We start from the raw sequence: 26,375 nt of genomic DNA, 5'->3' as shown, positions 1-26,375 counted from the left end.
TTATATGCCCTGAACTTCTCACAGTTTAAACTAACACCAATTTTACGAACTACCCCTACCTTGAATAAAAGATTTCAATATAAACAAATTGCACATGTATATTTACTGATAACTTTCCCAGTTATGTCTCTATGAGATGGAACACAGAGATCATAACTGGGAACCAGTATGTAAACAAAATTGATTTTCTATGAATATTCTAAATCTCCCCAAAAGAGGCGTGGTTTGAGAAACAGCTGTATTTACAAAGTGCAACCTTCAACTGTACATTTATCTAAATAGTTTTACAGTCAATCTCTATTATGTGCCCTACCTCCTGGCCCCTACATTATATACTGTCAGGTTATCTGACGTTTAGATTAAATGTATAATTCCATGATTTCTAATATTAATGAGAATCCATGGAAATCGATTAAAAAACAAACTGAAATAACTGTTTTTGAGGTGCAAACTTTATGATATTGGTATTATAAACGTTTTACAAGGAAATCAACACAGAGTCAAACATGACAGATATTACATGAATATTTTTAATTTGAAAGTGCCCTTACTCTTTTGTACTTTATTTTATCCAAATTCTCTTTTATTTACTTCGATTTGCTCCTTTTTAATGCCAACAACCAAAATATCATGTTTCATTTAATTTTACTGTTTAACATGTACAATATAATAAAATGGTCATTAGAAATATTTGTTTAATAACTGTAAAATTAGATGCATACCATATTTTTCCATATGTTCCCTGCCAGCATTACCAAACATCTGAGCAGCCATGGGAGCCTTTTCTATACCAAATGTGTTTGCAATAACCATTACATGCTTGTCCATTGGATTTGTACGATCCTGGAACTGTTAATAATTTTATGTATATAATTCGTTTGAATTGGAAATATTGTTAGAGCTGAGTTAGCTGGTTTAGTACTCATGGGTCTTAGGTAAATAGTTTAGCGAATTAGTCAATTTAGAACAAGTTTAGATAAATACATCTCATAGGAAAGATGGTTGTCTCCTGCCACAGCTACTCATTCAATTGTTTATTCACCTGAAAGGGCTATACATATTTATAGAATTGTAAAACCAACATAGATATAGTAAGCACGAATGAACAGGTGCATATCTAAAGCATCTGTATAAAATTATACGGAAGTTAAGTTTCTTTTTGTTGCAAGGTGTAAATAGAGTTGCTTACTATTTCATAGTTTATCTGGCAAGACAAGTAATCAAAGATTCTGAATTCATACCACTCAATTTCTGTGCACTGTGTAAGCAATATTACATATAGTTTTCATTTTCATAATTATTTAATAAATAATCTATTTTAGAATTATTTGAGCATAAAAGTTCATTCTTGAAGAAAAAAAGAACCTACGTGCAAAACCAATGCACTTACTCTCTTTGAGATATTTATAAAAAATTCATAAGAACCATATTAAATGCTATGGTTCTCCAGCTAAACAGACCCCTCATATTAATATAACCACACACTACAAACTGGATAAATTCAATATACTTACAGTAGTTTTCAAAGAACCTCTGCTCATCTTTTCAAACCCCAATGCCAAAACACAATTTGCCAAACCTATATTAAAGAAAAAATAGTATATTTAAAAAGATTTCTTCCTGAAATACAGTTAATGAACAACAGGAAGTTAGGCATATAACTGATTGGAATACAGTTCAAGTGTATGATTTTTTGTCAGTTCATTTTAGTTAATCCATTTCCTTATCTGTTCTCTATATTTCTTCGATAATTAGTAATTTTCCTCCCTTAAACATCTGCATCTCCAGTATTAAATAGTATCTACAGAATGTTAAACCTCCTTGTATGAACTGTTTAGCTTTCATAACAGCATTGATACAGAGGCACAGGCATTGTTCACCTATAGTGGGGAAAATAATCTTACAACAAAAACCCAATCTTACCTCCTTCAATAAACTGTTTTCCCATAATGAGAGCAGTGGATCCTGTAGCACAGTTGTTGTTAACCTACAAAAGTAATATATTCGGTTTAACATTATAAATACAATTCCTGTTTAAAGTGCTACATTAGAGGTGCCCAAATCAATCTAACAGCAAATTAATGCAGCCTGTAAAGTAGCATCCAAAATCCTAAAAGCACAACATATCTGTTTTTTTTCTTCAGTTTGTTAGTTATTTTTTCAATAGAAGCTGTACACAGGACTCTTTAGCATTTTAGTAGACTTCTGATATCAATTAGACTTTCAATATAAATACATGATAATGAGAAACATTATGAATGGTGCGAATATTGTTTTGTTAAAAACTGAAACATAAAATAAACTTGCATTTAATTCATTAGATATATACAGCGTTATTGATATTTCATCTGAATAGATGATATGATTTATCTATTTAAGACTTTCCAGGTAAAACGTATGAGAGGGTCGACTCCACTTGATATTTTTTCTATGGGTAATAACGGTGCTAGCAAGTACAATTCTCTTACAATTGTGAATAGAAAACAAATATAATGGGTAGTCGAGTGTAACTAGAAGTGTTGTTAGATTGTCCCATATTTTTCCCCCTGGAATATTCCTAAGAGAAGTAAGTGTAAATCAATGAAAGAACTTACATTGAATACTGGAATTCCTGTGAGTCCTAGTTCATACACAGCTCTCTGTCCACAAGTAGAATCACCTTAATTTAAATTCAATATTTTAGAACACAAATTTTACAAGATTTACTTTAAGCTCCTCCTCACTTAATTCTAACAATGAGAATATTATATTAACCAACCAATGCAGAATAACCAACCAAAGTTAGTTACCAAAGGAATCAACACATAAAGTTGTATGTTATGTCATGCTAACCATACCCCAACCTGTAATGCAAAGTATAAGATAACAGGAAAGAGGTGTCTGACAGATCTGGTATTCATGCTGACTAATACAGTATTATACTGCATGTACAAGTCAAGCTGTAGACCAAGTATGAAGTCATTCTGTTCAGTAGTACTATTGATATGTGTTAAAATATTTAAGTTTCTTCAACATATTGGTAAATGAAAGTATCAGCTAACAGGAAGTTTGGTGTCTGAAACATCCCAAAAATTTAAGCACATTTCAACTCATCACTGTTAAGCTGCTAACCAAATATGAAGTTATGCTTTTTGGTAAAGCCTGAGAAAATTATGACAAAAAAATTAATTGGAAACAATTAAATAATGTAATCACAATATCACCACAACTTCTAAAGTAGTACAGTAGACTCCGGCCAATCAGATACCCAAAATGTCAGCTAAAAATATCTGATTACCCGATATATTCAATTAGACGATGAATGTATATTCATTGAATATTCTGCAATAATAAGTAGATCTAATCCTGAGATGTTACTAACCCTGACAATTGCTTAATATGAGAAAGGGCTGGAGGAAGCTGGAGAAGATTTTTATTAGTTACATCACCACAATGTTTACTGTTTAAACTAGAGGCTCTAAAGAGCCTGTGTCGCTCACCTTGGTCTATGTGCATATTAAACAAAGGACACAAATGGATTCATGACAAAATTGTATTTTGGCGATGGTGATGTGTTTGAAGTTCTTACTTTACTGAACGATTTTGCTTCTTACAATTATATCTATAATGAACTTTGCCCATTAGTAACAGAGAACTATATTTGGTAAAAATTTACATAAATTTACCAAATTAATGAAAATTGTTAAAAATTGACTATAAAGGGCAATAACTCCTGAAGGGGTCAATTGACCATTTAGGTCATGTTGACTTATTTGTAGATCTTACTTTGCTGAACATTATTGCTGTTTACAGTTTATCGCTATCTATAATAGTATTCAAGATAACCAAAAACGGCAAAATTTCTTTAAAAATTACCAATTGGAGGGCAGCAACCCAACAACCAGTTGTCCAATTCATCAGAAAAATTCAGGGCAGATAGATATTGACTTGATTAACAATTAAACTTCTTGTCAGATTTGCTCTAGATGCTTTGGTTTCATAGTTATAAGCCAAAAACTGCATTTTACCCCTATGTTCTATTTTTAGCCGTGGCGGCCATCTTGGTTGAATGGCCAGGTCATCGGACACATTTTTCAAACTAGATACCCCAAAGATGATTGTGGCCTAGTAGTTTCAGTGGAGATTTTGTAAAAGATTACTTAGATTTATGAAAAATGGTTAAAGATTGACTATAAAGGGCAATAACTCCTAAACGGGTCAACTGACCATTTTGGTCATGTTGACTTATTTGTAGATCTTCCTTTGCTGAACATTATTGCTGTTTACAATTCATCTCTATCTATAATAATATTCAAGATAATAACCAAAAACAGCAAAATTTCCTCAAAATTACCAATTCAGGGGCAGCAACCCAACCGATTGACCGATTCATCTGAAAATTTCAGGGCAGATAGATCTTGACCTGATAAACATTTTTATCCCATGTCAGATTTCCTCAAAATGCTTTGGTTTTTGAGTTATAAGCCAAAAACTGCATTTTACCCCTATGTTCTATTTTTAGCCGTGGCGGCCATCTTGGTTGGTTGACCAGGTCACGCCACACATTTTTTAAACTAGATACCCCAAAGATGATTGTGGCCAAGTTTGGATTAATTTGGCCCAGTAGTTTCAGAGGAGAAGATTTTTGTAAAAGATTACTTTAATTAACGAAAAATGGTTAAAAATTGACTATAAAGGGCAATAACTCCTAAACGGGTCAACTGACCATTTTGGTCATGTTGACTTATTTGTAGATCTTACTTTGCTGAACATTATTGCTGTTTACAGTTTATCTCTATCTATAATAATATTCAAGATAATAACCAAAAACAGCAAAATTTCCTCAAAATTACCAATTCAGGGGCAGCAACCCAACAACCGATTGACCGATTCATCTGAAAATTTCAGGGCAGATAGATCTTGACCTGATAAACATTTTTATCCCACGTCAGATTTCTTCAAAATGCTTTGGTTTTTGAGTTATAAGCCAAAAACTGCATTTTACCCCTTTGTTCTATTTTTAGCTGTGGCGGCCATCTTGGTTGGTTGACCAGGTCACGCCACACATTTTTTAAACTAGATACCCCAAAGATGATTGTGGCCAAGTTTGGATTAATTTGGCCCAGTAGTTTCAGAGGAGAAGATTTTTGTAAAAGATTACTTTAATTAACGAAAAATGGTTAAAAATTGACTATAAAGGGCAATAACTCCTAAACGGGTCAACTGACCATTTTGGTCATGTTGACTTATTTGTAGATCTTACTTTGCTGAACATTATTGCTGTTTACAGTTTATCTCTATCTATAATAATATTCAAGATAATAACCAAAAACAGCAAAATTTCCTCAAAATTACCAATTCAGGGGCAGCAACCCAACAACCGATTGACCGATTCATCTGAAAATTTCAGGGGGGATAGATCTTGACCTGATAAACATTTTTACCCCATGTCAGATTTGCTCTAAATGCTTTGGTTTTTGAGTTATAAGCCAAAAACTGCATTTTACCCCTATGTTCTATTTTTAGCCGTGGCGGCCATCTTGGTCGGTTGACCGGGTCACGCCACACATTTTTTAAACTAGATACCCCAATGATGATTGTGGCCAAGTTTGGTTTGATTTGGCCCAGTAGTTTCAGAGGAGAAGATTTTTGTAAAAGTTAACGACGCCGGACGACGACAGACGACGGACGACGGACGCCAAGTGATGAGAAAAGCTCACTCGGCCCTTCGGGCCAGGTGAGCTAAAAAATATCAGCTGATTATGTAATGATTAAACTTTTTTACACTTGCAGTTTTAAATCCTATATTTATTAAATAAATCAAATGTTCTGAAATATTCACGTGAATTATTATCTTCCATCCATAGTTTGTCTTTATTTGTTTAGGAAACAAATTAATATCCACTATTTACATTTTCGCACAGGTAAACTAATTTGGTTATAAATAGATCAAAGCATGTCTGTGTAGAATCTCTAAGCTAAAATCGTAATTGCTTTAATTTTATTTCTTTAAATAATCAAATTTAAATTTATGAAAATAATTATGATTGATAAAATATTATTGCATTAAGTTTACGTTTTCTGAAGACTATTTATGTTTAGGTCATGGTTCTAGAGGCTTATTCACAAATTTGTAAACAAACAAATATGGCCGCCATGACACGTGGTTATCTTTGCACATGTGAAAAAATATTTAGAACTGACAAAAGTCAGATTTCTTTTGTCAAAAGGGATTTATATTTGTATTGCAATAAATTATTCAGAAGGAGGTACATTCAGTTTAGATTATATTTCTCATTCTATGAGCATTTTGAGTTTAATCAAAATTCTCCCAACAGCAACGTACTTCCCTTCCTTTGTCAACTGAGTCTTGTATCATTTATAAATAGATTCAAACCATTTGAAGTAAAAGGGCATGTAATGAAACCAATGAATAATTTAATAAGAAAAAGATCCTTTTTATTTATTAAAAACAAAATCTTCTTGTCTGTAAGATTGCAAATTCGTAACTTCTGGGTCCATTTCCTGTCAGAAAAACATTGAAAATATCCGATTGTACATGGTTTATAACAAAAATACCTGAATATTCTTATCCGATTTGCCAATATATTCTTATATCCGATATTCGATTACACGATAAAATTAACATTAAACATATAGGGAATGGTTTGGTGTTTTAAATTAATATTACAATAGCCGATATATTCGTTTAGCCAATATCCGATTAGGTGGAGTCTACTGTAATACATTTAAATTCCACACAGTTCAATTATATGACATACCATAAACATAACCAACACATGCTTGTTCTATCTGTTCAAAGCTCACTCCTGCATCTTGCATTGCTTTTGTTGCTGAAAAGATATATTTAAAAAAATAAACTCATAACAATTGTACTCTAATTCTGAATAGTATTAATTTGAATTAAAACATGATAAAAAGTGTACACTGCTTCAAAATTTAAAAAAGAGGCCCTGCATGTAAAAGCTATTGCTTTCCCCTAGTTTCTGTTTATTTGATACAAGCAAAAGAATACAAGATACAGGTATTGCTTGATATCAACTGGAGTTATTTAATTCTAAATGATCACAAATTGTTTTAAGGATTATTATTACTGATATTATTGAAAATAAATCACTGAAGCTGATATCAAGTACAGAGCCTGTAATTCAGTTGTTTTGATTTTGATTATCATATTTGTTTTTCATTTATTTTTTTGTACATACAAATTATGGAAATTGGTTTTGGCTATCTTGACTTATAATCTGACCCCCTGACCCTATGTCAGATTATAAGTCAAGATTGCCAAAACCAAACAGTCAAATAGAGAGATTACTATAGGGCACCACAACACCAACTAGTTGACAGGGCCCATATTAACAAACATTTAAAAAGTCTGCAGTTAAGACAGCATTATGATTGTCCATGCCAACGCTGGTTTGAATGAGAAAAGAAGACTTGGACAAAATGTTGGAGGAAAATATCTTTAACAAAATGTTTAAGAATACTCAGTGATAAAACCTTAATTTGCCCTTTAGATCAGATGAGCTAAAAAAAGAAAAAAATATTGTTTTCACTAATAACTAAAAATATCCCCTAATGCTAGTAAGAAGAATATTGAAGTGTAGTGAGTTACATATTCTAACTATTCCAAATTGGTTCATCCTATAAAAAAAATATCTTTTCCCAGCTTAATTTTGCCTCAAATATGTATTATTTTTTACCTGCTTCTTTTGCCATCTGTGGATAATCAAAATCATCTCTTCTGCCTGGCTTTTCAAACTAAAATTAAGGAGATTAATAAAGTTAGTGATTTACTTTCTTATTTGTTCTATTGTAGAGATTTTTGTATGATTGATCGCTGCTTAAGTTAACATCCAGCAACAAATATTGCATGCACATTTAGTATGTTAACATGTTATTGCAATATGAAGATCGTCAATTTCAAAGTCAGATTTTCAAGGTAACATTTTGAAGGAGGAGTGATTATTCCATAATGTTCATGTCTATCATTTCTACATGTAACTGTTGATGTATGAACAATTTCATATTTGTGCACTTCGTCCTCAGTCTGGCATATACTTTTAGGTCGTTAAATATCCTTGCATCGACCTCATACAAAGGCTATAATTGTGTCGACAATAAAGACAATAACACTCATGTTTTTACCGCATAGTATCTGTTTATTGTGTCTACATGTTTCGCCTAGTAGATAGGCATCATCAGGACAATTATACAAAGAAATATGACAGTGAAGTATGAATCTTGTGGTTTAGCGGTTTAACCGGAAGTGTAAGTTACATAATAATTATGGTGACTTTATATAAATAGAAAGTGAAAGTAAATTAAAATAGAAAATATATAAATAGAGATGTTAGTGTTTTCTTGAATGGTAACAGCATCTCGTGTGGTTGACATCTATCCCTTTCTGTGTAGTTGGGACAACATCCCTAATGCGCCTCGAAATGAGGAACTCAAAAGTCATGTGTAAAGAAAAAATCTCTGTGTAGTGATATTGGACATGTTTCTATTTTTAACAAATGACTGAACTAAATTATTTGTGGTGATTAGGAAAGTAGAGGAACATAGAATAAATGTGTAAAAACTATGGAGCTATTGAATGTGTTCAAAGTATTAAATTTTCAAAGAACTTATTGTGTTAAAAAGGGGATATTTTACCACAAGGAGCCGCATCACAAAAGGATGTTCGGGGTTTGCTAATTTACGGGAAAAGTAATCTCACTTCGTACCCCGAAAATTTAACCACATATGTGAAAATGTCACAGCTTCGAAACGAGCTATCATACATATCCAAGTTTACGATATGGACTGAGCTACAGGAAAAAACGTTACCATTACCGCCTATGTAAAAACAATTAAAGATATTGAGCCAGTTAATCTCATGGGAGGTCTTTGGTGGTATTGTACGTTATTGTTATTATATAATCATGTCAGTGAATTCCAAATTGGACAACACCTCACTGTTCATTCCATACAGTCAACTGGCTTCGCTCTGGGACCCTCGAGTTACTGCTTCCAATTGCGTCGGTAATGGTGTAAAGTGTATGATCGTCGCACATTTTGGAAATTAAAATAGTGGTAGATCCGTAAATATTTAATTATGAGTTGTGTTAATGATTAAAGCTTTTGCTGTGGTTTGATGTTGAATCTGTAAGAGCTTCCAGCAGGTTTCTTCTTTCTAAACCGGTGGTTAAGTATTGTAATACTCTGTTAAATCTTTATGTTAATTTCGTGTAGGTGGTCTTGATTTCTTATTAGTGTTATCAGCGGCTATAATTGTATAACACTTAGGGTAAAAAGACATGTTGTGATTGTATGCAGCTGACATGTCCAGCAAAAGGTACAGGAGATTATAATAAAATTTATCTATATCTGTTAGTATTTCTGTAGTTAATATAACATTAAAATTGCTAAAATAAATTATTTATCAAATTATGTTGAAACTGTTTGATGCGGTAGATATTGGGGTACCCTAGGCCTATTTCTGGTTGTACAATGGTGGGACTTTTTACCCCAATAAACCAAAACAAACAGTTTCAATAAAATTTAATTAAATAATAATGTTTTATTAGGCACTTTAAAAAAAAAAAAATCTTATTTTAACAAGAATAATATCAGGGATTTCCATGACCTGTTTGGAATGGCGTACAAATAGCAGTAAGGTATATTGAATAATTCTAATATTCGTCTTTAATATGAACATACATGTACATGTTATTTTAGTTGTTATCGTCTCTCATAAATAAAGTCTCAAGATAATGCCCCTGTTAGCTATAAAGGGACATAACTCAAGAACTGTAAAAGTGACGCTTTCAAAAATTGGACTTGTACTGAATTTTGTGGTAAAAAGCATTATGTATACATTTCATTACATTTAGTTGAGACAAACTCAAGTTAGACAATGGAAACGAATAAGTTCAGCAATTTTTCATTTGTAAAGGGGCATAACCCTAGAACGGTAATCAAAGTGCTTGTAAGCACTGAATGGTAAATATTGCTTCAATTTATCAGTAGGGATTAAAATTGAATATTGCGAACTCGGACTACTAGAAGAATATAAGTATGATGTTGATTGTTGTTATTGGAACAAAAACATCAAATTGTATTTTGTTTGACAATGTTTGTCGACTTCAGTGCGTCAGTAGAAATGCAGATAGATATATACATGGAGATTATATTAAAAGTTGCAAAATCTTTAGACTTTTTCATTGATTTATTCTGCTGATTTAAAATAAATACACTGAACTGAATATTTTGCTTTATGAAAATACATGTGATTTCGCCTCAGTTCAAAGGTCATAATTTCATTACAAAAAAAGGTTTTGCTTGTGGAAACAGATGATTACTGCAGAATTGTAATGTTTGTAATATTTCTTAAAACTTAATGGCAAAGCAAAGCTGCAATCATTACAGACTGTCACCTTTGTCATTCCAACACCGACAACATATACACGTCGTCTCGTGCTTGTGTTTACGCCTGTAGAAGCCATTTTGACAGATGCCCTGTGCCCCGGATGAGAACTATTTTCAGACTCATTCAATGCAAATTCTTCCGAAGAAAAGTAAATAGAAAACATTAAAAATGGCATTCCACAACAGAACATTAAAAGCGTTGATTTTTTTTATGATCCACATTGTACGTTTATAAAACCAAGTGCTTTGATAAGTCATAGTACAATTTTTAATAATGTTTTGGTACTTTTTCTTGGAACGTATTTTTGATAGATCAGTGAGAAGGCTATCGTAATTTTTGGCGCGGGTCATTGTTGTGATTCTTTAATAATTTTCCCTATTTTTTTCTTGTCATGAAGAACTTTTAATCACGTATGGATTCAGTGCATATCAATCTTTACTGATCAATTAACAAATGTTGTAAATTGTGTCGATTATCTATGATAAAGACCAAAAGACCGATGTAAATTCTGCACAGGTAAGGCTCGTCTCGGGGCAAACAATTTCATATTTTCGCACTTATCACCTATCAATGTGAGAAAACTTTATATAGAAAGCATACCTTTTAAACATTATGATATCAAGGTCAGCCTTTAACTATTAATTACACATTTAATGGTTGTATTGTACACACAAAACATTCAATATTATAGTAATAAATCAAGAATGGCCGAATTAAAATGCTTTGAAATAGTTTCATTCAAGGTATGCCACAATATTTATATTGTATTTAGACAAACTTATTATCAGGAAGAAAATGCATATTTTACTGCAATTTTGAAACTTAACCCTACAATAGTATAAGTTCTATGTTGCTCCAGGAACTTGATTGTTGGACTATGTAAATTACAGTTTAAATTCTAAAATATTGGCTTCTTAATTTATAGGTCACTCCTGTCATTGGGAGAAATAGCTTAAATATCAGTTATAAAATAAAGTGATTTGTTAGAAAACATATAAACACTTCTGATGACACAATAATTTTGAATTTTCAAAGTTGCTTGTATTTTTGACAGGCTAACATGGATTATGAGTTACCTCCCCTTTGACCACAAAATGGTTGTCAATATTCACTCAGTAAGCCAAAAATCATTTTCAAGCTATAAAACTTTTCTTTGAAAATGTAAACATATTACGAACAATGGCTAGAATATGTTACATTATACTATATTTGATCACACAATCCAAATTGGGTTCAAATAGATTTTGTGGAAATGGAAAATTTAGTAATATTAAACTATGTATTTCTTTGTTGAAAAGGCCCGTTGAAAAGACATCTTTCAATTATTTTTTTTGTAAATGTGTGGGTTCATGGTCCACACACACCTCTCATGCCAGGACATAAATTTAAACTAGAATGGGTGTTTAGGGGGCTGTCAAGCCGCCTTGGTTGGAGATCAATCTTAGATATCTCTTTAATTTGTTTGTTCCCGTAGAGGTGCCAGGGTGTTCTCACTCAGAACTTCAGCTTCCTATACCTTAAAATCAGGCTTTCTGATGGTCTAACACCCTATTGTTGGTTGATTGTAGACATTGTAGACGCATCTCTTTCAGGGTTGGCAAAAACCCGGGTTTTATGAGTATTGCCCAGCCCAGTGGGAAATACTGGGAAAACCCGGGTTTTACAGGGTTTTACTGGGTAATATACGTTTCTGGCCTGAATTTCAAAGAGGATTCAATAATCAAACACAAATGCAATACATTTAAGATATATGTAAACCTTTTTTTATTAGCTCACCTGGCCTAAAAGGCCATGTGAGCTTTTCTCATCACTTGGCGTCCGTCGTCGTCGACGTCGTCGTCGTCGTCGTCGTCGTCGTCGTCTGTCGTCGTTAACAATTTTTCAAACATCTTCTCCTCTGAAACTACTGAATGGATTTGGTTAAAACTTAACATGATTGTTCCTTAGTATATCCTGCACAAAATGTGCGCTTCAATTTTTGATACGTCAAAAAACATGGCCGCCGTTACTTAAAATAGAACATAGGGGTCAAATGCAGTTTTTGGCTTATATCTCAAAAACGAAAGCATTTAGAGCAAATCTGACATGGGGTAAAAATGTTCATTAGGTGAAGATCTATCAGCCCTGAAATTTTCAGATGAATCAAACAAACCATTGTTGGGTTGCTGCCACTTAATTGGTAATTTTAAGGAAATTTTGCAGTTTTTGGTCATTATCTTGAATATTATTATAGATAAAGATAAACTGTAAACAGCAAAAAAGATCAGCAAAGTAAGATCTACAAATAAGTTAATATGACCAAAATTGTCAATTGACCCCTTAAGGGGTTATTGTCCTTTAATGACAATTTTTCACAATTTGTTCATCATATTTGCTAACTTTAAAAAATCTTCTCCTCTGAAACTACTGAATGGATTTGGTTAAAACTTAGCATGATTGTTCCTTAGATTATCCTGCACAAAGTGTGTGCTTTGATTTTTGATCCGTCAAAAAACATGGCCGCCGTTACTTAAAATAGAACATAGGGGTCAAGGGCAGTTTTTGGCTTATATCTCAAAAACGAAAGCATTTAGAGCAAATCTGACATGGAGTAAAAATGTTCATTAGGTCAAGATCTATCAGCCCTGAAATTTTCAGATGAATCAAACAAACCATTGTTGGGTTGCTGCCACTTAATTGGTAATTTTAAGGAAATTTTGCAGTTTTTGGTCATTATCTTGAATATTATTATAGATAAAGATAAACTGTAAACAGCAAAAAAGATCAGCAAAGTAAGATCTACAAATAAGTTAATTTGACCAAAATTGTCAATTGACCCCTTAAGGGGTTATTGTCCTTTAATGACAATTTTTCACAATTTGTTCATCATATTTGCTAACTTTAAAAAATCTTCTCCTCTGAAACTACTGAATGGATTTGGTTAAAACTTAGCATGGTTGTTCCTTAGATTATCCTGCACAAAGTGTGTGCTTTGATTTTTGATCCGTCAAAAAACATGGCCGCCGTTACTTAAAATAGAACATAGGGGTCAAATGCAGTTTTTGGCTTATATCTCAAAAACGAAAGCATTAAGAGCAAATCTGACATGGAGTAAAAATGTTCATTAGGTCAATATCTATCAGCCCTGAAATTTTCAGATGAATCAAACATCCAATTGTTGGGTTGCTGCCACTTAATTGGTAATTTTAAGGAAATTTTGCAATTTTTTATTCATTATCTTGAATATTATTATAGATAAAGATAAACTGTAAACAGCAAATATGATCAGCAAAGTAAGATCTACAAATAAGTCAATTTGACCAAAATTGTCAATTGACCTCTTTAGGAGTTATTGCCCTTTAAAGACTTTTTTCACAATTTGTTCACCATGTTGACTTACTTTAAAAAATCTTCTCTTATGAAACTGCTGTATCAATTTCAGCAAAACTTATGCTAAATGAGTTTCAGAGTTTCAGAGTATCTAGTATAAATTTTATATTTCATTTCCTTGTATGTCAAGAAACATAGCTCCTATGGCTAAAATAGAACATAGGAGAAAATGATTTTTTTTTGCTTTTGAAGAAAATAGGACGATTCAAAGAACATTTAAATAAATTGAAAAGCCAAAATAATCATTGATGAGAGATTAAACCAAAAAAATTCAGGTGAGCGATTCAGGCTCTTGAGAGCCTCTTGTTTATAAATAAGTTTACTTGTTTGAGAGTCTTATGATACATACATGTACAAAAGTACAAGAGTATACATCTGAGAAAGAATTATTCTAACAACTCTGATAAAAAAAATATTTTTTCAAATATATAACTAGTATAAAGAATTTAAGGATTACATGTACATGTAAGAAAAGTTACTTTGAAATAATTTATATACAATGTATGTACAAATGTACAAAACTAATTAATAAGTAATTATTCAGATTAGAACACAGATATGTTTATATAACAATAATCAGTCTTTTCATTTCTATAAGAGTTATTAATGACAACCCTGTAGGGTGTTTATTTAGCAATCATAATTGTGTATACATGTATAGCAATTTACTTTACAATTCACTTAAACACTGCAATAAAGTGTTAAGATTATTGAAACAATGCTTGGAAATTAATGAGGAATCCTAAATTGTGCAAATATTGTATTTTGTCGACATAGAATTATGTGGAGAAGAGAATGAAATTGAATTTTTTGATGACTCTCAATGGTTATCTGTATAAAATGTATATATTTAGCTACAATACTATGAAACTACAACAAGTCTTTACTATTTTGTTCCCCGTTTCAGGGAATATTGCCCAGCCCGGGAAAACCCGGGTTTTCCCGCCCAGTAAAACCCGGGCGGGTAATACTTTGCCAACCCTGATCTCTTTTGATCCTGATAGGAAGTGTACATGGATACAACTGTACCCTCACTCCCCTGGCAGATCTCTTTGGGTGCTTTAAATAAACAGTTATCTACCAGTGCATACAATTGCAAGACAGGGCTAGAAATTTAATTATTTTGTACAATGCAGTCCTGAGTGTAATATAACATGTAATAAATGTTCTCTAAAAAACATTTTTTGCTAAATATATACATGAATAACTAAATCCAAACACAAAGATTGTACAATGTATGTATAGGGGATCTAATTGTTGAAGGCTGTACATTGAATTATAGTTGTTTGCATCCTTGCTTATGTCTTCTACATGTATATTTATTGCAATATTATAATTCTTAACCTCATGAGGTGCGGGAACACAATTATTGTCCCTTGACTTTCGTTGTCCACAATGTAGTCTCTAGTGTGGACAGTGTGTTGCTTGTCAATTTTTTTTATACCTCTTCCAAATGTATTTCATCATGATTTGTCTTAAATTGCATATTGTGATTTAGGTCAAATTTATATGTCCCATTTATGGACATTATATTTTCTGGTCTCTATGTCCTTCCGTTTGTCTGTCTATCCTGCTTCAAATTAAAGTTTTAGGTCAAGGTAATTTATACAGTGTTCTCCCCAGGATTTTTGGATAGCACCAGGGTAACGCGTGACGAAATGAATTTTACAATATTTTGTGTCACGTTGCGTCGCTTATTTTTTTATTGTTTGTTTTTGTCATTACCTTTTTGCCTTTGTTTTGTTTACTGTGGTACTGTGTTATATGGAATTTGGGTCAGAAAATTATTGGTAGAAAAATTAAATCAATAAACAGTTTGTATACTTTAATATCTTTGAAGAATAAATAAAAGAAAGCACAAGTAGTCTTTAAACTAAAGTCACTTCTTATATTTTGATCAAGCCATTTTGTCCTGATACTTGTAGTTACACTACACATTCCCCATGTTAGATTTCACAATAACAATTAACTTTGAACAAGATTAAATTTTGATACAGAACCTGCAGTAAATTAAATACTATTTTCCATAGTTTTAGATCTGATTCTTTTAAACAACATCAACATTATTTTTATAGTTTATACTTTGTTACAGACATGAAGAGTACTTTTATAATTTTGTCTATACACTAGTTCATATCTAGCCAAAGTCCTGTATGGGATTATAACATTATAGAAGATATCTGGCAGTAGACTTTTCAGCCCTGCACAGTCAGTTAATTCTATTGTTGAAAAAACTACCCATTTAATATAATATGTCTGTGCATCAATAAAAGTATGATTCTCAAAAATAATTTGCAATACATTTTTGTTGGTATGCTCTAAGAAAGTTTTTATCCTTAATGTAACATTCTTATATAATTTTGCATTCAATTTGTACTTTCAGTGAGAAATTATATTTGAGGAGCAATTATTTGTAACAAACAAAATCAGGGGAAGTAACTCAACAATTAATTTCCAACAGGCAAATTATTTTGACTAAAGACTGGCGTAATAGAGTTCATTAACAAATGTCTGCTTGTCCCTCACAAGTTTGTTATTAAAATTATGATCTCTTAATTAATTAAAACACAAAAGAATCATGTACATCGATTAAATCCAATCATCAAGGCTAACCTCAAAAGGTAAATCCATCACGTGGTGTAAACAATCTACTTGTCAGAACTGGATTAAACTGGTTAGAACTGGTCAATTTTCATCTAAAATTTTAAACCTCACGGAAAGTTGAACAAGTCGTCTGAAACTTTACCGATTTACGATTTTTTTACCGAAAACTTTAGCACCACGGAGAAAAATTATACATTGCGGCAAGAACGATACCACCGCGGTAGAAAATAATACATCGCGGGCCCGTGGTCCTTTAAGGGCCTGGGGAGAACACTGATTTATATATTCCTCTTTAAATAGTAGAGTTCGCGAAAAGTGGTGGTCCTCAGAATTTTACCACCAAAGTTTTGCATAGGACTGACACAATTTTAGTATTTTTCAATAGAACTAATAGTGAGGACCAGCAGATTTTCTTCAAGGACCAACAGAGAAAAAAAGATTTGACGAACTCTGATTAATAGCGTGTTACACATCATTTATTTTTGTTAATTTTTCTTCATCACTCATTGAAATATTTGTAAACTACTGATCGGACCGGACCAGCTATGACCGAAATCTGGATTCTTAAGAGACTGACTACAGACGAATGAATGGCTTAGCTGACAGGAATATTGGTCTCAAAAGGAAAAATTACGCATTCCATGCGAATTAACATACTTTGGGTTAGATCTACTTGATTAATATATATACAGTTGTTTATTTCCTTGAATATTCATTGTTTCTATTTATAAATTAAAATTGCTCATCTCTGGGACTATTATACTATGTCCAAGCTTAACTATGTTAAATTTATATATCTTTTTAATGAAACACTGAATTTCATAAACATGTCAGATAACAGAGTAACTTTAATTGTATTCCCAGTACAAATTGAACAATACAAAAAAATAAGATACATATGGCCCTTTGACGTTGTATTACATCATGTACATAAAAAAACGAACATTGTAGCACCAGGAGCAAACAAGCTAAAAGTTCCTTAACCTCCATTGGAGCTGATGGATATACTAATCTTACTAGACGTTTTATGTCTTGGCCTATTACAGGTATTTGTTCAGTGTGTCCGCATATTTTAATTTTCATTTGTGCCCTGTATATTTCTGATTGTTTTTCTGGTTGAAAACGTGACGCTAAAGCGGCAGTTAGCTATACAAAATTGGTCCGCATCTCTGGTCTCAAATCTGTTAGAATACTTTGGGTGGTACCTCTCAAGCTAGAAGCTAATTCTAAAGCTTTCTCTATGTCAGACCTTTTATTACATTTGTAATTGCTGCAATAAATTCAAACTGAACTAAATAGTCTTCCCAATTAGTTTCCTCCTCATAAAGTGCTGGTTACTTTTTATAACAGTTTGTATTTTGTAAGTTTATATAATAAATAATGATATAAACTTCGTCATAATCACGCTCAAAATTTGGTTTATTGCTAATGCCAAAAAATTTAATCATTTCATCAGTACGGTGTTCATGGTCGGTCCCGTTAACCCCAACTCTGAATCGTCCGCGGGACGTCAAAGGTAATGCTTGGTATGTTGCCCCAATATTATGGAGTAAGCCCCGGTCCAATGTCCTAGGTAAATCTCCTGAATCCCATCTAGATTCACAAGACGTTGCGCCTCATCTTGTATTCCCAGAGGCTTTCTCAGCAGAACCCTCTGCCTCAGCAGTACCCTCTGCTTCAGCAATGCCCTCTGCTTCAGCAGTACCCTCTGCTTTCAGACTCCAAAACACATACCAAGACCTAGCAGCATGGTTATAAAGAGTGCTTTACTCTTCACCAAGATTCTGTTTTACTGGCTGCGTCGCATTTGTAAACAACCGTTGCCCTATTTGAAACTTCCTTATTTTTCACTTGGTCAATGGCCACTTTCGTTGAAGGTGATAGACCTGACAATGGCCTTTTGTCAGTCTGATGTACAAAAAAATGTATACCATCCTTTTCGTATCTATCCGTATTCTCTTGTGAGGGCCATTGATCTTGGTTCACTCTTATGCTCTCTAGTCGGCGTCAGATCATGGAATGTTTCACAGGACCGAGATCGGGGGAGCACTGGTCTACCCTGGGCAGTTAACCTAGGTGTTTCAAATTTATTTTCCGCGCTATCCATTTAACTTATATTTATTTATGCCTTATCTAGAAAATATTACACTTATTGTAAGAATATAAAAATGTAGGTACATCCAAGCGCTGCCACCACTTTATGGAAAACCGAGCTGTCTGGCTGGTCTGGCCTTATTGTTAAACTATAAATGAGTAACACTTATTAGTGTGTTGCTGTAAGAATGTGTTTTGTTAGAATGTACGAGTATATATGAATTAAAAGGTATAACTTCTTTGGTAGTGTGGTACTCTGGTATCGTGGTCTTACCGTCTAAGGTTGGTTCTGTATAGGTTTTGTAAAAATAACAGACTCATTAAATAAAAATCAACTTGTATTAACTTTAAGATGCATCAAATATCAACAATACACACAAATATTAAATAACTTCACAGTATCATAAACTTATTAGATTAATATAGTATTAACTTTCTAGCGTGAATTGAAGAAAATGGATAGCGGAAAAATATACCCAGAAGTTAAATAGCTTTAGTTTGGTAATCCGCAAATGGCAATTCAAATTCAACTGTCATTCTCCAAATGCAACTTGAGGAATTAACAAGCCCACGATATACGGAAGTAGTCTGGTTACTACTTAATCTCAGACTGTCTGGTAAATGGTATCTATACGTGTATATTAAAATCGCTTGGAATTAGCGTGTGTTGATTACTTGCCCAGGGTAAAGTCTTACTAAAGTCTTATCCAAATTCTCCGCCGTATTTATACTTGGTTTACCGTTTACCATTTACCATTTCGGAAAATACCTAAATTACCAAAACCGGAACTGGTGACTGCCAAATAGGAAATGACGTCATTATATTGTACATCATTTAAATTAAACAATTCACAGGTGTTCTGATTGTAAAAACATAGGCAAGAATAATAAAAAAAATATTTGGTAGTATATTGGTATCAAGTCGTTGTCGTCCGAAGACGGATTGTTTCCCGATAATAACTTTTGAATAATTAAAAATAAATCAATAAAATTTTAACACAATGTTTATAACCACAAAGGGAAGCTTGGGATTGATTTTGGGGGTTATGGTCCCAAAGGTTTAGGAATTAGGGCTCAAAGGGGCCAAAAATAGCATTTATCTCGTTTCAGGACAAAAAGTTGTGTATTAGTATTTCAATTGTTCTGAAATTGTACCACAATGTTTAATACCATAAGTAGAAGGTTGGAATTTATGTTAAGGGGTTATTGGGCAAACAGTATAGGAACTAAGGGCCAAAAACAATAATTTTTATACGACCGCAAAAATTGAAAAATTTTTGGTCGTATATTGGAATCACATTGGCGTCATCTTCCGAAGACATTTGGTTTTCGCACTATAACTTTAGTATAAGAAAATAGAAATCTATTAAATTTAAATAGAAATCTATGAAATTTTGACACAAGGTTTGTGACCACAAAAGGAAGGTTGGGATTGATTTTAAGAGTTTAGGTCCTAACAGTTTATGAATTAGGGGCCAAAAAAGGACCCAAATAAGCATTATTCTTGGTTTTTGCACAATAACTTAAGTATAAGAAAATAGAAATAAATGATATTTAAACAAGGTTTATGACCACTAAAGGAAGGTTTGGATTGATTTTGGGAGTTGAGGTCCTAACAGTTTAGGAATTAGGGCCCAAAAAGGTGTGGGATTGATTTTAGGAGTTTTGGTCCACACAGTTCAGAAATAAGGGGGCCAAAGGGGCCAAAATTAAACTTTATTTGATTTCATCAAAAATTGAATAATTGGGGTTCTTTGATATGCCGAATCTAACTGTGTATGTTGATTCTTAATTTTTGGTCCCATTTTCAAATTGGTTTACATTAAGGTCCAAAGGTTCCAAAATTAAACTTAGTTTGATTTCATCAAAAATTGAATAATTGGGGTTCTTTGTTATGCCAAATCTAACTGTGTATGTAGATTCTTAATTTTTGGTCCTGTTTTCAAATTGGTCTACACTAAAGTCCAAAGGGTCCAAAATTGAAAAGTAAATATATTTTATACCTATAATGTGACAGGATTGACCACAAGAACATTTAGATTGTGTAAAGCTGCTATTTTTTTTGATGCAGTATAATGGATTTGTTAGACATCATCTTGCTGAAAAACAAACAAACTAAGTTTGTTGGACAAAAAATGTATTTATAAACTAAGTTTGATTTTAACAAAAATTGAATTCTTGGACTTCTTTGATATGCTGAATCTAAACCTGTACTTAGATTTTTGATTATGGGCCCAGTTTTCAAGTTGGTCCAAATCAGGATCCAAAATTATTATATTAAGTATTGTGCAATAGCAAGAAATTTTCAATTGCACAGTATTCATCAATAGCAAGAAATCTTCAATTGCACAGTATTGTGCAATAGCAAGAAATTTTCAATTGCACAATATTGCGCAATAGCAAGAAATCTTCAATTGCACAGTATTGTGCAATAGCAAGTATTTTTAATTGCACAATATTGCACAATAGCAAGAAATTTTCAATTGGAGTTATCTTTCTTTGTCCAGAATAGTAGTTGCATCAACTTAAATCATTGATTTATACAATATACAATGTATATTCACTTTTACTACCAACTGATAAATTAAAACAATCTTTACCATTCAGTGATAACAAGCACTTTTTTTACATTTTAATATTTTATGATGTATTTAAATGAGTAGTTATTGTTGCAAACTCCATTAGAAATTTGAATTGAGATCAGTTTTGGAATAAGGGAAAAGAGGATGTGAAAAAAAAAAATTGGGGGGGGGGGGGGTTCAATTTTTCTTATTTCAGATTTCATAAATAAAAAGAAAATTTCTTCAAACATTTTTTTGAGAGGATTAATATTCAACAGCATAGTGAATTGCTCAAAGGCAAAAAACAAATTTTAACCCTTACACCGATTGCTGCCCAGACAGAAGCTACTCTGAGACGATGGCTTCCCTGGCTACTTTTACTCAAGTGGGAGATCTTCATAATAAATGTCAATAAAAACTTGTTTGTAGCTATTTGTTTATTTATTTCATTCACTTACACCAAGTTCACTGGTTTTTTTATGTTTTGATAATTTTTTCCTCATAAAATATTCAAATTTTCAATTTTTCGGCATTATTTCAGTGAAATTCTCAAAATTCTGCTGATTGACCCCAAATCGTAATTTTTTTAACCCAAAATGGCAAAATTTTGAAAAAAATTATGAGGCTGTACAAATTCCTCACACTGAACGATGTCCATTCCAAGTGTTTTGAACATAAAACGACATTTTATGTCAAAAAAGTATACTAGTTTGGCTTCAATTCTTCCATATTCTTTCTAAAAAATTGTTCCCTCATTTCAAATTCTCGTAAATTCCGTAAATTTCCTCTGATTTTGACACGGTTTTCAACAAACTGAAGCGTCATGTTTACACTTTCATCCGGGTTATTCATTAAAGAAAGATAACTCATGTTTGCACTGTTTGAGCGGGAAATATAAAAGATGTATTCCGATCCCGGTAAAACGGGACTCGTCGTCAGGAGTCTGAAGCGTGAATCCCGGTAAACCGGGACTCATCGGCGAAAGGGTTAAGTTTATAAGACCACATTCATTCTATGTCAGAAACCTATGTATGCTGTGTCAACTATTTAATCACAATCCAAATTTAGAGCTGAATCTAGCTTGAATGTTGTGTCCATACTTACCCCAACCATTCAGGGTTCAACCTCTGTGGTCGAATAAAAATGTGCCCTGCGGAGCATCTGGTTTTAATTCTTAAACTATAAGCATCAAGGTGAACACATCTGACTTGACCTTGACCACAGTTTTGTGTTTCATCAGTCAGTTAAGATTTCATGTGCAGGTCTGTTTCTCTGATAATATAAGCATAATATCCACTATATTTGGTGTATGGAATGATTATATGGAGTGCATGCAAGTCTGACAAGGTTTCTATGACTATGACCACATTTTCATGGTTCATTTGTCAATTGCAAGGTGTTAAGAGGTTGTTTCTATAAGCATTAGATTAATGTTATTGTTCATGTCTGTCAGGAAAGGTTGTTGAATCTTAATGTTAACGACTTTCAATAACATATTGCTGTAGTGCCTTACTAGACAAATCCACTTATGAAATGGTCAAATGATCTTGGAATGGGCTATTGCAAAAATATTTGTTAAATCTGATTTTTGAAAGAAAGGATATTAACTTAGAACCAGGAAGTTTTGGCTATTTTTTATTTCATTCATAAAGCAAACATGATTGATGGCTTTGGTGACATTTGGTTAAGAAAAAGTAACACATATATGTTTTGTTTTGTATAATGTTACAAGTTATCAGAACTAGAGATTTATAATAAAGGTTTTTGCATCATTGACAGGTTAATTTCATTTGGAAATAAAGAAAGATTAACTTCACTGTCTCAATTTAGGATCTGATATGTGGTTTTAGTTTAAACATATTTATTTATAGTGGATTGGGAAACAAGTTTTGCAACTTATATTAATCCCTTTTCACTTTGTGGGTGCGAGTGCTGCCTTGTAGCGGCATTAGTCTACTCTTTTTTCGAAATCTACAAGGGTATCTTTTACGTGCAAGAGATATGGCTCTCTCTTAACACGGGTCAGCCATTTATTGCCCCCTTCCGACGGACTATCATCGTTTTCTCAAGACCATACTTGCAAATGGTGTCAAGGGAGAGCCAAGAATTCAGTCCCTGAAATTTTCACCCCGGAACAGGAATCGTACCAGGAACAGATGTGTTAGTAGTCCGATGTACTAACCACTACACCACGGCTCTCTCTGTGGTTTTAGGTCATATCTTATTTTTGTGAATTATTGTAGAATTAGGTGTTGAATGCAGGTCTTTGATACTAAGAATTGATTTAGAGCTTGACCTATTAATATATATAACAGTCTATTATTTGAACTTGGAACTATTTTTAACTATGGAATTTGCTTGATTTCTTGTTATTGAAATTTTTAATAAATTCCATGATTATTCTGTACTGAAATGGTCTGTGCTGCGCACAACACTTTCTATTACAAAGAAAATAGTATATTTTCAATAGAATGTACTGTGCCGCGCACAACACTATCTAACCAAAATACATTGTATGGAAAGTGTTATTAACCGCTCAAAAGATCATAATACAAAATAAACATGGAATTTATAAAAAAAATTTAAACACAAGAAATTATGCGAATTCCATAATTAAAAATAATTCCAAGTTCAAATAATAGCCTGTTATATATACTATTGATGAAGATCGTATGTTGCCCTTTATATATATATTTTTTTTCTCTCTTTGCATTTAATTGGTGTCTCATTGACATATACCATGCATCTCCTTTTACCCAGTAAAACACATTGTATAAAAATGTATAGCAATTATTTATATGTACATGTATCAAAAGTGTGACAATTATCTTAATGCCTGAGCAATATTGGATATAGAAAAAACTACAATTAAATTATATTAATTATACTAATATATATAGGTTGTGTTAAAGAAGTACTGTCACTCACTAGAGGTTAAAAAGAATATTGATCTTTGGTATGCTGTCCTTTTTTTAACAAATATCTAAATATTTTATTTTTTAAGAAGATGAATCTTCCGACTTTTCTGAATATTTTGAAGATGTTTAACACTTCAGATTTTTCTGAATTCAAAATAAAGTAATCACATTCATCAAAACTTTATTACTTTATTACCGATTGAGAATTTTGTAAGTATTATCCTTTCCCATAACAATATGAGCTAAAGGCAATCCCTCTTACTGATGATGAATTTTATGAGTTTGCTTCAAAACAGTTTTATATATAATATACAAAAAAAAATGAAGTGTAGATAAATTGGAATTTGATTTTTTTGGCAGTTCTGTCAGCATCACTAAATGAAAATAGAAAAGGAAAAGAAATTCTTAAATTTTATGAAATCAATGAAAAAATGCTATTAATTGTCTTAATTGTGATAAGTTGCTATATATTGTGGAAACTCAATTCAGCTTTAATATTTAACTTATATATACATGTGTATCACTATGACACAGTTTCATTGTTGAGCAAGATATTGCTATGTATATATTTATCCTTTATTGATTGATTTTCTGTTCTTTGAGCAGTGCAGTGTTAGATTTTATGTGAGATAAATCAGTCATAAGATTTTTGATCGAAATGATTTAAAATAAAAATGAAACCTCTTGTTTTCAGTAAACCTTTGAATGTGTGTGCTTAGTGTTAAATAATAATTTGCAGAATTCAAAATTTATATATTTTTTTGCATTTTTTTCAAAAGTATTGGATTTTTGTTGACTAGGAAGTGAATTGTCATGCTGATTATTGCTCCCATGCTGGGGCAGAAGGGAGTTGTTAAAATTATTTTACACATGGTACATTACCTTTTAGTTTATTGGATCCTAATGGTTGAATGTCATATGGTTTATTGGGTTAAAACTCAGTTTGAAATTGTGTTCTAAATTGATACAAAGATGCCATGTTTATGGTGACCATTTCCTGTTTAGTGTAATTGGTATCCAGTTTGATTTTATTCAGTATTATGCTACATTTGTTCATAAGAAAGTGCAGAGCTTGCATATTATATATATATGTCAATGTGTTTGGGTCTATGTGTTTGGGTATTATTTTATTTTACATTGTTTTGTAAGTAGTTATAATAGCTTAATTATCAGGTCTGTAGTTTATAAACATTGTATGGATAAAATCTAGATTTGATTACTTTATTTCTGTGCTTTATATTTATAACTAGTGTCCAATCTATAAGACTTCAATAATCATGATAATAATAGATTCTTTAAAAAAATGAGTTTTGAATAAATAAAATAATTCTTCAAAAATTACAAGTTTTTGATTATAGAAAAGAATTTGAAGCAAATGAATAATGTTTGTTTTAAGTTCTATTTTCATTGATCACATATTTCACTAATTAGTCTCCTCTATAGTATATACATGCTATACATTAATTGATAACTTGTATACAGTATAATCTATATTTACAAAATTACAATACTGTATTGTACATGTATAATCACTTCACTAAATCAGAGATCTTTACATGTTTAGTGTTTATAACTTTGTAAGCTTTATATTAAAATACAATATAACTTTCAATAATTGTCATAATTTCTAAATGGCATTATAAACAAAAAGTCTGTCTATTGAATTTTGATTTATAAATAGAAATATTAAGTTGAAGTGCAAGTACTTGATTTTCCAGATAATATAAATAAGGAAAACCAGTTTCTGCAATACTCAGTTATCAACTTGTGTTTTATACATTGCAGATAAAGTAGACAACATGAGGGGGGATATGGTTTTGACACTTGTAAAATTTATTTGGTTGTCCAGGAATTGGAATTCAACAATGGCCTGAATGTTGTTTTGTTTTGTCCAAGCTATCACTTTATGATTGTTGGGTTGTATTACCTATTTTACTTTTGCATCATTGGGCTTCAAATTTCTTTAATTCGATGCAAAATTGTGGAAATAGCCTCATTTTGAGATCTTGTTACAATTTTGATATGAGCAAACAGCTTTCATACCTGCCAACTTTTCAAAATGACCATGGGGGTTTTACGTAAAAGATGGCTGTCATAGTTATAAAAAACCTTCAAGGGGGCCTGCAAGTACATTTTAATATTGTTTTAAGGCTTCTTCGTACTTTTATAAGCCGATAGTCACTGTAAAACTAATTATTTTGTTTAAATTGTGGACAAAATTGCTCTTTCAAAATTTCAATTTGGGAGCCTCCATGGGGGAAATCCCCCGCAAATAGTGACAGTTGGCAGGTATGAGCTTTACTATATATATATATAAAAGGATATTTTGGGAACAGTAGTCCTTCATTAACATTGGTTAACAGGTAGCAAGGTTTAATCTGAATCATTTAACCAAGAATTTAACAAAAGGTTCAA

At 32.1% G+C, this 26,375-nt stretch overlaps 2 protein-coding genes across 8 annotated transcripts in view; one reads left to right on the top strand and one right to left on the bottom strand.

Annotated features, from left to right (window-relative positions):
* LOC139517035 (sterol carrier protein 2-like) overlaps positions 1-10,546 on the bottom strand; it is a 30,001-nt gene extending 19,455 nt beyond the window's left edge. Inside the window, exons 1-7 of the mRNA XM_071307628.1 lie at positions 10,422-10,546; positions 7,704-7,761; positions 6,762-6,833; positions 2,595-2,659; positions 1,924-1,987; positions 1,515-1,579; positions 723-849 (exon numbers count right to left, since the gene is read on the bottom strand). Of these exons, the coding sequence (XP_071163729.1) occupies positions 723-849; positions 1,515-1,579; positions 1,924-1,987; positions 2,595-2,659; positions 6,762-6,833; positions 7,704-7,761; positions 10,422-10,490 (520 nt within the window). The 5' untranslated portion in view covers positions 10,491-10,546. The remainder of the gene's footprint in view (positions 1-722; positions 850-1,514; positions 1,580-1,923; positions 1,988-2,594; positions 2,660-6,761; positions 6,834-7,703; positions 7,762-10,421) is intronic.
* A 161-nt stretch (positions 10,547-10,707) lies between these two features.
* The window catches only part of LOC139516859 (nipped-B-like protein), a 59,221-nt gene continuing 43,553 nt past the window's right edge, over positions 10,708-26,375 (top strand). For 5 of the 7 annotated variants that reach the window (XM_071307283.1, XM_071307262.1, XM_071307231.1 and 2 more), the window contains exon 1: positions 10,713-10,930. The gene's annotated coding sequence lies outside the window, so the exon portion shown is untranslated. Of the gene's footprint in view, positions 10,931-26,375 lie in introns of all 7 variants that reach the window. The other 2 variants (XM_071307272.1, XM_071307251.1) reach the window with 1 other exon arrangement.

This window comes from Mytilus edulis, chromosome 1 (genome assembly GCF_963676685.1).
Source record: "Mytilus edulis chromosome 1, xbMytEdul2.2, whole genome shotgun sequence".
NCBI classification, from domain to species: domain Eukaryota; kingdom Metazoa; phylum Mollusca; class Bivalvia; order Mytilida; family Mytilidae; genus Mytilus; species Mytilus edulis.
The sequence above is the reverse complement of the archived record's forward strand: the minus strand, read 5'-3'. Positions and strand labels throughout refer to the sequence as shown.